The sequence below is a fragment of the Mirounga leonina genome, unplaced genomic scaffold (assembly GCF_011800145.1).
Source record: "Mirounga leonina isolate KUSES-001 unplaced genomic scaffold, KU_Mleo_1.0 Mir_127, whole genome shotgun sequence".
NCBI lineage: Eukaryota > Metazoa > Chordata > Mammalia > Carnivora > Phocidae > Mirounga > Mirounga leonina.
The window spans coordinates 70061828-70075960 of record NW_023270316.1 but is presented as its reverse complement, the minus strand read 5'-3'; the positions used below and the strand labels follow the sequence as shown (position 1 = coordinate 70075960).

At 37.4% G+C, this 14133-nt stretch overlaps 1 protein-coding gene and 1 long non-coding RNA gene across 2 annotated transcripts in view; one reads left to right on the top strand and one right to left on the bottom strand.

The window, feature by feature from the left end:
* The window catches only part of B3GLCT (beta 3-glucosyltransferase), a 119114-nt gene that overhangs the window by 82326 nt on the left and 22655 nt on the right, over positions 1-14133 (top strand). The window contains exon 12 of the mRNA XM_035003593.1: positions 2960-3059. Within this exon, the coding sequence (XP_034859484.1) occupies positions 2960-3059 (100 nt within the window). The remainder of the gene's footprint in view (positions 1-2959; positions 3060-14133) is intronic.
* LOC118009531 lies at positions 4781-6997 on the bottom strand. Its single transcript, XR_004678964.1, has 3 exons — positions 6773-6997; positions 5910-5996; positions 4781-5264 (listed from the first exon to the last, which is right to left on the bottom strand). It is a non-coding gene; the product is annotated as an uncharacterized LOC118009531 (long non-coding RNA).

The window sequence follows — 14133 nt, the reverse complement described above, 5'->3', positions numbered from 1 at the left end:
CCATCTGGTCCAGTGTGTCATTTAAAGCCTTTATTTCCTTGTTGATCTTTTGCTTAGATGATCTGTCCATTTCAGTGAGGGGGATGTTAAAATCCCCTACTATTATTATCACTGTGTTTCTTTGATTTTATTATTAACTGGCTTATACAATTGGCTGCTTCCATGTTAGGGGCATAGATATTTAAAATTGTTAGATCTTCTTGCCGGATATACCCTTTAAGAATGATATAGTGTCCTTCCTCATCTCTTATTACAGTCTTTGGTTTAAAATCTAATTTGTCTGATACAAGGATTGCCACCCCAGCTTTCTTTTGATGTCCATTAGCATGGTAAATGGTTTTCCACCCCCTCATTTTAAATCTGGAGGTGTCTTTGGGTCTAAAAATGAGTCTCTTGCAGACAGCATATTGATGGGTCTTGTTTTTATATACAGTCTGTTACTCTGTGTCTTTTGATTGGGGCATTTAGCCCATTTACATTCATGGTAACTATTGAAAGATATGAATTTAGTTCCATTGTATTGCCTGTAAGGTGACTGTTACTGTGTATTGTCTGTGTTCCTTTCTGGTCTATGTTACTTTTAGGCTCTCTCTTTGCTTAGAGGACCCCTTTCAGGATTTCTTGTAGGGCTGGTTTGGTTTTCCCAAATTCTTTTTGTTTTTCCTGGAAGCTTTTTATCTCTTCTTCTATTTTCAATGACAGCCTAGCTAGATATAGTATTCTTGCATGCATATTTTTCTCATTTAGTGCCCTGAATATATCATGCCCGTCCTTTCTGGCCTGCCAGGTCTCTGTGGATAGGTCTGCTGCCAATCTAATGTTTCTACTGTTGTAGGTTACAGACCTCTTGTCCCGAGCTGCTTTCAGGATTTTCTCGTTGTCTCTGAGACTTGTAATTTTACTATTAGGTGTCAGGGTATTGACCTATTTTTATTCATTTTGAGGGGGTTTATCTGTGTCTCCTGGATTGTGATGCCTGTTTCCTTCCCCAAATTAGGGAAGTTCTCTGCTATAATTTGCTCCAATAGACCTTCTGCCCCTCTCTCTTTTTCTTCTTCTTTTGGGATCCCAAGTATTCTAATATTGTTTCATCTTACGGTATCACTTCTCTCTCGAATTCTGCCCTCATGATCCAGCAGTTCTCTCTTTTTCTCAGCTTCTTTATTCTCCATCATTTGGTCTTCTATATGACTGATTCTCTCTTCTGCCTCGTTTATCCTAGTAGTTAGAGCCTCCATTTTTGATTGCACCTCATTAATAGCCATTTTGATTTAGACTTGGTGAGATTTTAGTTCTTTTATTACTCCAGAAAGGGATTCTGTAGTATCTTCTATGCTTTTTTCAATCCCAGCTAGTATCTTTGTAATTGTCATTCTGAACTCTGGTTCAGACATCTTACTAATGTCCGTATTGATTAGGTCTCTGGCAGTCGGTACTGTCTCTTGTTCTTTTTTTTTGAGATGAGTTTTTACGTTTTGTCATTTTATCCCGAGAAGAATAGATGAATGAGAGAACAAAATGCTAAAAGGGTAACAATGATCCCAGAAAAATATACACTAAACAAATCAGAAGAGACCCGAAACCAGGGGGAAAAAGAAAAAAAAAAAAATATCAGGCTGTGGAATAGAAAGAGCTACACAGATTTTGGGTGTAGTTTGGTCTGTTAAGAAAGAAAAACTTTATACATATACATACACATGTATATACACACACACACAAAAATAAGGGTAAATACGATGAAGGGATGGAATATGACTGTAAAGGAATTGATAAAAATGTTGGTTGAAAAAGGAAAGAACAACAATTAAAAGAAAGAAAAAAAAAATTTTAAAGATTAACTTTCTCTGGGGGAGAGGCCTGTTTCAGTGATTCTTAAATGTCTTTGCTGGAGGCGGAATTCCCCTGCCCTTGCTGGGTCCGGGCTAAGTAATCTGCTCAGGTTTGCTCTCGGGAGCTTTTGTTCCTTGAAAGCTTTCCATACAGCTTTGGAGGACAGCCATATTTTATCAATTCCTTTTTTAAAATCTTTTAATTTTCACTTTTACAGTCATATTCTATCCCTTCATTGTATTTAACTTTATGTTTTATATATATGTTTTTCTTTCTTTAAAATTTTGGGATACAGTTTCTTCTAACAGACCAAAATATATCCTAAATCTAATGTATGGCTTTGTTCTAGTCTCCTGCCTGACCACTTTTTTTTTTTTCTTCTTCCTTTTTTCAACCAACTTATCAATTCCTCTTTTAAAATCTTTAATTTTTATCTTTACAGTCATATTCCATATATATATATACACACACATGTACATGTATAAAGTTTTTCTTTAAAATTTTGGGAGGCAGTTTCTTCTAACAGACCAAAATACACCCAAAATCTAGTGTGTACCATTGTTTCCCTATAGTTGTAATGCTTGGGGTTCTAAGGAAAGGTGCCAAGCTTCTATAGTTTCTAGGAGGCTTACAACTTTGGAGCAAAGATACTAAGCTAATCTGAGGCAGAGCTAGAACAAGTGACCTCCTCTCTCTGGGTTTCCCATTTCCCCATGTGTGAAATAAATGGCTAAGACGTCATGATCTCTGAAGTTCCCACTGTTTCACTAGGTCTATGAGAATTAGAAAAGGCTAATTTTTAAAATTTCTATGTGTACATATCAGGATTTAAGCTTTTAAAACTTAAAAAAAATTAAATAAAACACAAATATAATTCATTTTAAAACAAAGATTTACTTAAAGGGAGAGTGCAGGGGGTGGGGAGGGGCAGAGGGGGAGCGAGAAACTCAGACTCCCTGTTGAGCACTGAGCCCAATGTGGGGCTCCATCTAATGATCCTGAGATCATGACCTGAGCTGAAACCAAGAGTTGGATGCTTAACCAACTGCACCACTCAGGCTCTCCCTAAAATGAATTATATTTGCATTTTAAAATATCACACTGTAAGTTTTCTTCTTGCCTTTCCTAGGTCATTGTGGAAAGACATTTGCCATTTTGGAAAAATTTCTGAATCACAGCCATGACAAAATAGCATGGTTGGTCATTGTGGATGATGATACATTAATAAGGTAAGGAGTCCTTCTCATCCTAGGATGGCTTTAAATTCTATATATATTCATATTCAGAAGCTATGATGGGTACTTTTGCTCCTAGCCAAGATGGAGTAACAGGGACTAGATTTCATATATATATATATATATGAAATGTCGTAGAACTCACCTCCTATGTTTCATGTGTCTCAGGGGTCAAAAGGACAATGACCCCTGAGACACATGAAACATAGGAGGTGAGTTCTACGACAGCCCCAGCTAACTGCCTTAAGGAAGTATAAATAGTTGCTGAGGGAGGGGAACCTAGGTGGAACCTGGGCAACCCTGGAGTTGAAGAGATGACGCTGAGAGCCTGGGGTGACTGAGGCCATTAATTTGCAGGACAGAGCACTGGAGAGGGAGAGCTGCATAGAAGGAGAACACCAGAGAGCTGTGGGGCCTCCCTTCAAGTATTGATCAGTACACATGTGTATGAAGAAACTACTGGAGGCTGGGGAGAGAACCAGCCAAAATGATGAGAGGGGATGGTGGCCAACAGACAGGGCTGAGTATAGTACCTGTTCCTACCAGCCCCACTGGGAAACCTTGGATTCATAGGGTATTGGGTAAAGTATATAGAAGTGTCTTGCTTTAATAGCAGGGAAACAGCTAAGGTTGGATTAAGTACTACTCCAGTCCTGCCCAAGAGATCTTAAAATACCCGCAAAGAACAAACTGTTTCCAAGTAACTATTTTGCGTCCAAGAACAAAGCTCAAGAAGATTTCTAGGAATACCAAAATATCCATAACCCAACAAAGGTTCATAATGTTTGGCATTCAGTCAAAAGTTACCAGACATACAAAGCAGCAGGAAAACACACTCATAATGAGAAAAATCAGTTGATTGAAATTACCCTAGAAATGACAGTGTTAACTAGTTATTATAACTACCAGTTCTGTTAGTTACAACTTAATAACTCTTCCCTTTATTCAAAAAGGAACATGAAAGGTATAATGAAACTGAACTTCTAGAGATAAAAACTACATTGTCTGGGGGTGAAAATCCATTGGATAAGATTAACAAGTTAGATATTGCAGAAGAAATAGGAGGACATTGCAATAGTAACTATACAAAGGAAATACAAATATAATTTAAAATCAGTGAACAGAACATCACTGAGCTGTGGTACAGTCACAGGTGGCTTTGTATATATGCAATTTGGAGTTCCCCAAAAGGGGACCTGACAAATATTTAAAGAAATATTTTCCAAATTTGATGAAAACTATGGATCAGCTGATCCAGACACGGATTCCAGATCGGTAAACCCTAGACACAACTGTGAGCATTCAAGCAGAGCATAATCACCTCCAAGAATGGACATCTTGTATAGCATTTATTATATCTGCAACCACTTGTGTCATCAATCTTCAGTATAATCTATATTAAAAGTTTTGCCACATTTCTTCATATTTACCAGCAATAATATCTAATTGCCCAATGAGGTCTTAAATGTGTTTTTTGCTTTGAGCTTGTCACCTTTTCCTTGCAAGACTCTGACATCATTCTTGATTGCATGAACTTTGACTTCTAAGTCATGAGGCTGAATAATTGAAAGATTTAGAGTCAGGTCAAAAATTCAAAAACTGAGGGGTACCTTGCACAGCTCAGTTGGTTAAACATTCAACTCGATCTCAGCTCAGGTTTTGATCTCAGGGTCATGAGTTCAAGCCCCACTTTGGGCTCCATGCGGCCATACAGCCTACTTAAGAAAAAAAATTCAAAAACTTAAAAAAGGAAGTGGCCAAGAAAGGGAAAAAGTGAAAGTAGAATTTTAGACTCAAGAAAGAAAAAGGCAAATTCATATCTGGAGTTATGACTAAAACACCCCACAGTAAACAAATTCAAATGAAAATTTAATAAGGGACATGGATGAAAATTAGGAAAGTAATCCAGAAAATGGGGTCAAGTAGTTAAAAAGGTTAGAAAAAATTGGTTAAAATGAAGAGGCAATGAAGCCCAACATATGTATAATTGGAGTTCCTGATTGAAGGAAAAAAAAAATCAAAAACAGAAATAACAAATTACCAGAAATAAAACAGTATCTTAATATATATGTTAAAAAGGCCTACCTAGTAGGTGTCATGGAAAATGGAGTTGGGACCCTCAGCTTCTTCACATAGCTGGGTAAAACTACTAGATTTTGAGAACTTCCTCTGAATCTTGAGGCAAAATGATGAAATAACCTGTAGGGCAAGAAAGTAAGACTGGCATCAGACATCTCAGAATAACATAAGTACGGAAACAGAGGAACAGGTTAAACTCAAAAAAGTGTGAATCACAAATTTTATGTGCAGCTAAGATTCTCTTAAGTATCAAGACTGTAAGAAATTAATGTCCATGAACTAAGGGTGCAGTGTGCACATGCATCTTTCCTGGGGATTAGAGAACTTCGTGCAAACGAGAGATGAAATTTGGGCAAGAGGACTGATGGTGGACAGTTCATATAATTAACTGTAAAAACAGGGTTGGGGATGTGGGTAGGGGAATAGTATATAAATGTAATATGTTGACAAAGCAAAAACTTGCAACTTAAAAAAAATGGAAAGAAAAGGGGAAGTAGAATAAGATCATGGCTTACTGTATAGCTCATTGGTGGGATTCAAAGGATACCATGTAAAACTGACAGATCTAATAATAAGATGTTAAATAAAGAATAAGGCATAAAAAGTTAGATACAAGATAATGGGAAAAACTTTTCCAACACAAAGAATTTTTTTTAAAGGAAAAATTAAACACAATAAATAGTGTATGTATAATTAAAACAAAGTAATTTCAGTGTTGAAACCAAATATCAGTCATGTCACTAAATTTGAATGGGTTTAACTCACCAAAGAACTTTTCAAATTGGCTCATGAAGCAAACCCCAACTCTGTACTTTTATATGAGGCATACATAAATATAGTTCTTCAAAAAGCCTAAGAATAAAAGGATAAATATTTGGCAAACCAATGAGAATAAAAAATTCACTTCCCAACTCTAAAAGCTGGGGGAAAAAAAAAAATCACAAAGCCAACCCAAAAAAGCACAAGGAAGGAAATAATAAAGATACATGCAGAAATGATGAGGTAGAGAAAAAGATCCAATTAATCAAAATTTTGTTTCCTTGAAAAATTGGTACTGAATGCTTTTCTCATTTAATGGTATCTCCTGGAAATCAAAGTGCACAATGTATTTAGTATGCTGGTCTCTGTAAGAATGAAAAGGAAATAAAGCATACCTATGTCTCCTTATCTTTACAAAAACAAGTAAGGGACAGATGAACCTGTAAACCATGAAGTTGGTTTCTAAAAGGGTTGGGTGGGAGAAGAGGATAGATGGAGTAGTAGGGGAGGGTGTGATACTTATGAATTTATCTTTTAACTTAGTTGAGTTGGGGAAGCATGCTCATATTTTACATATTTGAAAATAAGGACAGGAGAAAAGTCAAAGATAGAGGGAAAAAAAGAAATGAACTCAACTGTGTTTCAAATGAAAACATCATCACACGGAAGGAAAAATGGATTCCCATTGCCACATCTTGGACAAGCATCATATAATTAAGGACAACAATGAATTATGAACCATTAAAATTAGGACTCAGTGAGTTCATGCTTATAAGAAGTAGAAAATAGGTATGTTCATCAGGGATATTGACCTGTAGTTCTTTTTTGTAGTGTCATTTGGTTTTGTCATTTATCAGGGTAATGCTAACCTCATAGAATGAAGTTTGAAGGAAAGCTTTTCTTCCTCTTCTGTTTCTTGAAATAGTTTGAGAAGAGGCATTAACTCTTCTTTAAATGTTTGATAGAATTCACCTGTGAAGACATCTGGTTCTAGGCTTTTGTTGGGATTCGGTTTCCTTGCTGGTAATCAGTCTGTTCAGATTTTCTGTTTCTTTCTGATTCAGTTCTGGGAGGTTGTATGCTTCTAGGAATTTAGCCATTTCTTCTAGGTTACCTGAAACTAATATAACACTGTACGTTAATTACACTGGAATTAAAAAAAATAAAAAAGCAAGGAAAAATGGTAACTGTCCAGTGGAGAAACCAGACAACAACTTAACTGAGTGGTCAGAATAGGTATCACCAGTGAAGATCAGAAGGACATCGTGTGTCAGACACAGCATCACATAATACTGTGACTGGGAATGTATGTGTTGGACTTTATCATGAGGAAACACCAGACAAACCCAACATGAGGATCATTCCATTAAAATTAGGGGAGGTGCTTTTATTATTAAAAATACCAGGGTCATGAAAGACAAAAGTTGAATAACTATTGCAGATTAAGAGAGAATAAAGTGATATAAATAAATGCAATAAGGGATCCTGAGCTGCATCCTGTACTGAAGGGAAGATATGCTATAACGGACATTGGGTCAATTGATAAAATTGGAATATGGTGGTAGCTTAGATATAAGCATTTATTTTCAGTTTTGGAATCCTAATTAAGGCTGCTATGAACCTTTGTGTACATATCTTTGTAAATATATCTATTTATCTTGGCTAAATACTTATGAGTAGAATGGCTGGAACATAGTGTATATTTAACTTTTTAAGAAAATTACTGTATTAAAGTTTTTGAAATCCTTAACTTTTCCTGTTCTTAGGACATTTATGTATTTAGGGGAAAGGGGCATAATGTATGAGGCTTACTCCCAAATATTTTAGAAAAAATATGTATATACACACACGTACACATGCATATGCACACATATGCACATACACAATACATGTATATATACACAGATACATGAATATATGAATATAGAGAAATATTGAGAGAATTATAAAGCAAATAGGGTAAAGTTAACAACTGGTGAATATGGGTAAAGGATATAGGAGAGTATTTTCCATTGTACTACTCTTGGAATTTTTCTAAAATCTTGAAATTACTTCCAGATAAAATGTCAAAAAATAAAAACCATAGGTCAGAGTAGATTTTCATCCGGAAATCAGTATTCTAACAAAATGAAGGATAAAAATCCTATAACCATCTCAACAGATGTATAAAAAGCATTTGACAAGATTCCATTCAGGATAAAGATTCTCAACAAAAGAGGTATGTTCCTTCTAAACCCAAACATAATAAAGGCCATATGTGAAAAACCCACAGATAAGATCATCCTCAATGGTGGAAAATTGAGAGCTTTTCCCCTAAGATCAGAAAAAAGACAAGGATGTCCACTCTCACTACTTTTATTCAACATAGTCTAGAAGTTCTAGCCATAGCAGTCAGACAAGAAATAAGAGGCATCCACATTGGTAAAGAAGTCCAACTGTCATCTTTTAGATGACATGATATACATAGAAAACCTTAAAGATTCCACCAAAAAACTACTAGAATAAATGAATTCACTAAAGTTGCAAGATTCAAAATTAATATCCAGAAATCAGTAGTGTTTCTATACACTAGCAACAAAGTCACAGAAAGAGAAATTAAGAACACACCATTTGCAGTTGCACCAAAAAGAATAAAATACCTAGGAATGAACTTAACTAAAGAGGTGAAAGACTTGTACTCTGAAAACTATAAAACACTGATGAAAGAAATTGAAGGAGACACAAACAAATGGAAAGATATTCCATCCTCATGGGTTGGAAGAATATTGTCAAAATGTCCTATTACCCAAAGCAGTCTACAGATTCAACACAATCCGTGTCAAAATATCAACAGTATTTTTCTTAAAATTAGAATAATCCTAAAATTCATAGGGAACCACAGAAGACCCCAAATAGCCAAAGCATTGTTGATAAAAAAGAACAAACCTGGAGGTATCACAATCCCAGGTTTCAAGATAGACTACAAAGTTGTAGTAATCGAAACCATATGGTATTGGCATAAAGACAGACACATAGATCAGTGGAACAGGATAGAGACCCCAGAAATAAGCCCACATTAATTAGTTAATCTATGAAAAAGGAGGCAAGAATATACAATGGGCAAAAGTCAATGTTTTCAATAAATGGTGCTGGGAAAACTGGACAGCAACATATAAAACAAGAAAAGTGGACTGTTTTCTAACACCATACACAAAAATAAACTCAAAATGTATTAGAGACCTAAATAGGAAACCTGAAACCATAAAAATCCGAGGAGAGCGCTTAAGCAATAATTTCTATGACATTGGCCATAGCAACATTTTTCTAGGTATGTCTCCTAAGACAAAACAGAAATTAAGTATGAGACTACATCAAAATGAAAGGTTTTTGCACAGTGAAGGAAACCATCAACAAAGCAAAAAGACAACTTACTGAATGGGAGAAGATATTTGCAAGTGATATATCCAATAAGGGGTTAATATCCAAAATATGTAAAGAAGTCCTACACCACCAAAAAATCTGATTAAAAAATGGGGAGAGCACCTGGATAGACATTTCTCCAAAGAAGACATACAGATGGCCAACAGGCACATGAAAAGATGCTCAATATCAGTAATTTTGAGGGAAGTGCAAAATCAAAACCACACCTGTCAGAATGGCAAAAATCAAATGCAAGAAACAACAAGAGTTGGCAAGGATGTAGAAAAAAAGGAACACTTTTGTGCTGCTAGTGCTAACGCAAACTGGTGTGGCCATTGTGGAAAACAGCATGGAGGTTCTTCAAAAAGTCAAAAGTAGAAAAACCATATGATCCAATAATTCCATTATTGGGGGATTACACAGGGAAAAGGAAAACACCAGTTTGAAAAGATATATGCACCCGTGTTTACTGCAGCATTATTTACAATAGGCAAGACATGGATGCAGCCCAAGTGTCCATTGATAGATAAATGGATAAAGATGTGGTATATATATAGAGAGTGGAATATTAGCTATAAAAGATCTTGCCATTTGTGACAACATGGATGGACCTGGAGGGTATTAAGTGAAATAAAGTATTTGTCTTTCTCAGTCTCAATTATGATTCCACTAATAAACAGAATGTAAAAAAATAAAAATAAATCAGACCTATAAATATAAAGAACTGATGATTGCCAGAGAGAAGGGGAGTGGGAGATTGGGCAAAATATGTGAAGGGGAGGGGAGATACAGACCTCCAGTTATGAAATGAGTGAGCCATGGGAATAAAAAGCAGAACGTAAGGAATACCATCCATGATACTGTGGTTAGCGATGTAAAGGGACAGATGGTAGTTATACTTGTGGTGAGCATAACATTGCATATAAACTTGTCAAATCACTAAGTTGTACACCTGTAACTTAGGTAACATTATGTGTCCTTTACATACACACACACAAATCAGTATTATGCTGTTAGAAAAGCTCTATGCAACACTAAGCTCTGTTAGTATGATTTTGATAGCATGTAATCTTAACTGTTGCCATACTGTTTTTCTTCATTTCTGTGCCTCAAAATTGCTTGATATGGTAACATATTGTTAAATAAAAGTTCCTTTCCTGGATGAACAGCCAATCCGCTTGGACAGAATTGGAGATTCATCTGCTTTATCCACATTTCTAGTTTTTACGAAAATGAAGTACATGATAGTTGTCAGACTCAGTTTATGATTCTTTAGCTTAAAAATGATACCATGAGTAGGGAAATGGTTGATGTTAAAAGGAAAAGAAACCCAGATGAGATGTTAAATCCCAGTTATTTTAACCTCAGAAATTATAAGTTGAGGGTTGAATTGACATTTTTACAATATGCAGGAGCAAGAGAAATACTTTCCATTTCTTCTCAGGTCAAGAAGTAGATGTAAATTTGCCCCAGAGGTCTTTGAGGTTTTTTGTTTGTTTTTTTGCGGGGTTTTTTTTTGTTTTGTTTTGTTTTAATACACAAGACTTTTACCAGCTGAAGACCACAGTGTCCTTAGAGATCTTTGAGTATATTCTCCGTAACTGAATGGTGTCTTACTAGGTATCTGCAAACTTCCTCACCTTCCCCTGCAGAGTTATCAGCTGACTTCCTGAAGACAGATTTCAAACTAGGTGCCTAGAATGTTTACCTCGTGTGCCCCAAACATGACAGTTTCCAAGATAATGTATTCTGACCACTGAGAAACTGTCAACGTTGTCAGTGGCCTTGACCTCCAGGCAGATATAAACACGATTAGCAAACTTGTGAATTTTTAGCACATTTTTAAGCAATTTTTTCACACGTTAAATTTATTTTCTTCACTTTCAGCTTTAGGCTTATTAGCTGGGCTGTTTAAGATGCAGGAGTGTGGATTGGAAAGGTGTCCTCCTCTCTACTTCATGCATTTCCATTTTGACTTCTTAAGACCCTACCTATCCCCCAAAAGAAGAAAAATGAAATTCTAGAGCACTAGTCTTTTAGATGTTAATACTTCTAAGAACTTATGATTAGTAATTTAGAGAAATACTGGATATATCCACCTCTTGGACATGCACGATGCTCGTCAGGCTTGAGAAACATTGAAATTTATTCAGCCAATTAAAAAAAAATCCGAAATTGACCACGGAACAACTCTTTTCAGGAAACACTGATTAAGGTCATGAGAGAACTGGGGATTTGGTGGAGTGTGACCTGGCCAGCTCTAGTTAGAACATACAGTGGAAGGACTTTATAAAAGTATCTATAAGTGGTGTAAGTTCTTCAAACACAGAAAAGCTAGCCCTTCTCAATATCAACCTTTGTCTCACCTTTAAAAAGCTATTTCTAGATTTTATTTTCCTACAAAGTTTTTCTTCCTTCATCCTTATGGCAGCTATCATTGCAGGCATTTCTCTAATCGGTTCCTAGATATTCTCATTGCCCTTTGTAAGCTATTTTGTTGACTTGTACAAAGAGGTACAGTTGCCAGAGGTATAAATAGACATAAAAAGACAACTCATGTGGCCTTACTCGGGGGAAACATATTCATGGTTGTGCACCATAATTGGAAGGTTTCCTGGAAAGCCTCACTGCCCAAATTCCCTTTCCCCACCCGCCAGCCATGTGCCTGACATGGACCTCATTTGTACCTCAAACATTCCATTATTGGGAGGGGGGAACACCTGGGTAGTGCAGTCGGTTAAGCATCCAGCTCTTGGTTCCAGCTCAGGTTGAGATCTTAGGGTTGTGGGATTGAGCCCTGCACTGGGCTATGCCTGCTCATTGCAGAGTCTGCTAAAGTTTCTTTCTCCCTCTGCCCAGCCCCCCACTCCCCTCACGTGTTCGATCTCTAAATCTTTAAAAAAAAAAATCCATTTGGGGGCCATTAAAAATGAAAATATACCAAGTGTTAGGAAGTGGCAGAGGGTCAGTAAGGTCTCCTCCAGACTGAGAAGTCCTTTTAATACCAAAAAATGAAGCAAGCCCCTCCATACCGTTCACAGAGTTTTATTCAGGGTAACTTACTGACGGGCGGCTGGGTGGGCTTACAGACGATCCCGGTTGTAATACACTCTTAGTCTCCGCCCCTATTCGAGGCCTCTATCCAGCCCTTTCACCAGCTCTTACGGAGTGAGGGGCCTGGCGGGGAGGGCACGGGGCTAGTTATCTTAAGGGGCACCACCTGTGCACCAGAAGCGAGAACAAGAAGTCCCACAGGTGGAGTCAATGTTGTCAGCACTCCTACACTCCACGCTGCACCCCCCTGCCGACGTCTTTATGGCCCATATAATCTTTATCCTCGTACCAGATACCATCCTGGTGCCGCAGCAGGAATACAAATAGCAACAGGAGCTTAACCAGTACCACTCCTGGTTTTTCAGTATTCCGCATTCTTGAGGGGTAGGGGCAATGATCAGTCTAACTACTTCCTGCTGAAGAGGGGTGCAGGTCAGGAGTTAAGGAATGAAACTGCCTTTCAACCAATTGCAGAGATTCTGTAGTACTAAGTTGAGCCCCCATCTTTATATAGCCATTACTTTGGAAGTCTTGCATATAGTCTTAGCATTTTAGTCTACATTTTATAAAACAAGGCCAATTAGGTCAGTTCATTTGAACCGTGGTCCCATTTCAGGACGTGGTCTTGCTGGTGGGCTTTCAAAGTCAGGCCTATAGTGTGCAAGCAGTCAGGTAGAAAATTAGCCATATATGCAAGAAAACCAAAAGAATTCAGGGTCCAGCCTAGTTTTAGAGGTAAACAACATTCAAAGATAATCAGAACTAGAATCTAACACCCATAAAGATATATCACCAAATCAACTTTTTCCTCTCTAAAATCACCCTCATTTCTATCAAAGGTAGCCAAATTAAGTTGTTTGTGGGGGCGCCTAGGTGGCTCAGTTGGTTAAGCATCAGACTCCTGATTTTGACTCAGGTTATGATCTCAGGGTCATGAAATCAAGCCCCATTAGGCTCCAAGTCCTGCGTGGTGTCTGCTTGAGATTCTCTCTCCCTCTGCCTCTGCCCCACTTAGTTTCCCCCTCCCTTACTGCCAAAAAAAAAAAAAGATTGTAAAACAAGTCCAATTTTAACAAACTCGGCCTAATTATTATTATTTGGGCCTATCTACATAAATGCAGTAAGAATAGTGACTGGCCCTTTATGTTCTAAAGCTGCTTTGTTGGAACTTCTCATAAGGAATTTCATATTGAGCTTTTAACAGCCTTTGGAGGCCAGAAGCCAAGCCAAATACTTGCCATCAGACTTGCCTGCAATACCTTTAGTTTGGGTTACTTCCACTCTTCTTGAGGTTCCCCCCAAAATATCCTGTGGTTCCTGAGACTGCCAGGAAGTGACCCTCCTTACCTGGTCAAGGCTCCCAGGAACCCTGTAAACAGGGACCAGGTTGAATTAATTTTTTCAAGGGGCTCCCTTGGCTCCATAAAGTCAATCTTAGCACCTTAAAACTGGCCCTATCAGAATCTATGCAGGTCTCTCTCAAATAGGACCTTCCAGTCATAGCCTTGGTAATATAACCACGGTTTCCAATGTTCCATTACAAGAACACGTTCTTATTGAACTTACACAAATAACTATAATTGATTTCCCATTTTGTTGTTGCCACAAGCCCCAGCCAAATCCTTCTGGATGTGAACTTACATCCAATTCACAACTCACCTTTGGCATTAATATCCCTAATGCTTATACTTATCTTTCCATAGATAAGTGTGCATTCAGCCAGTGACTCTTAGTACAAGACCAATAAATGGTTAATTCCACCTGGGGCCTCCGGTTG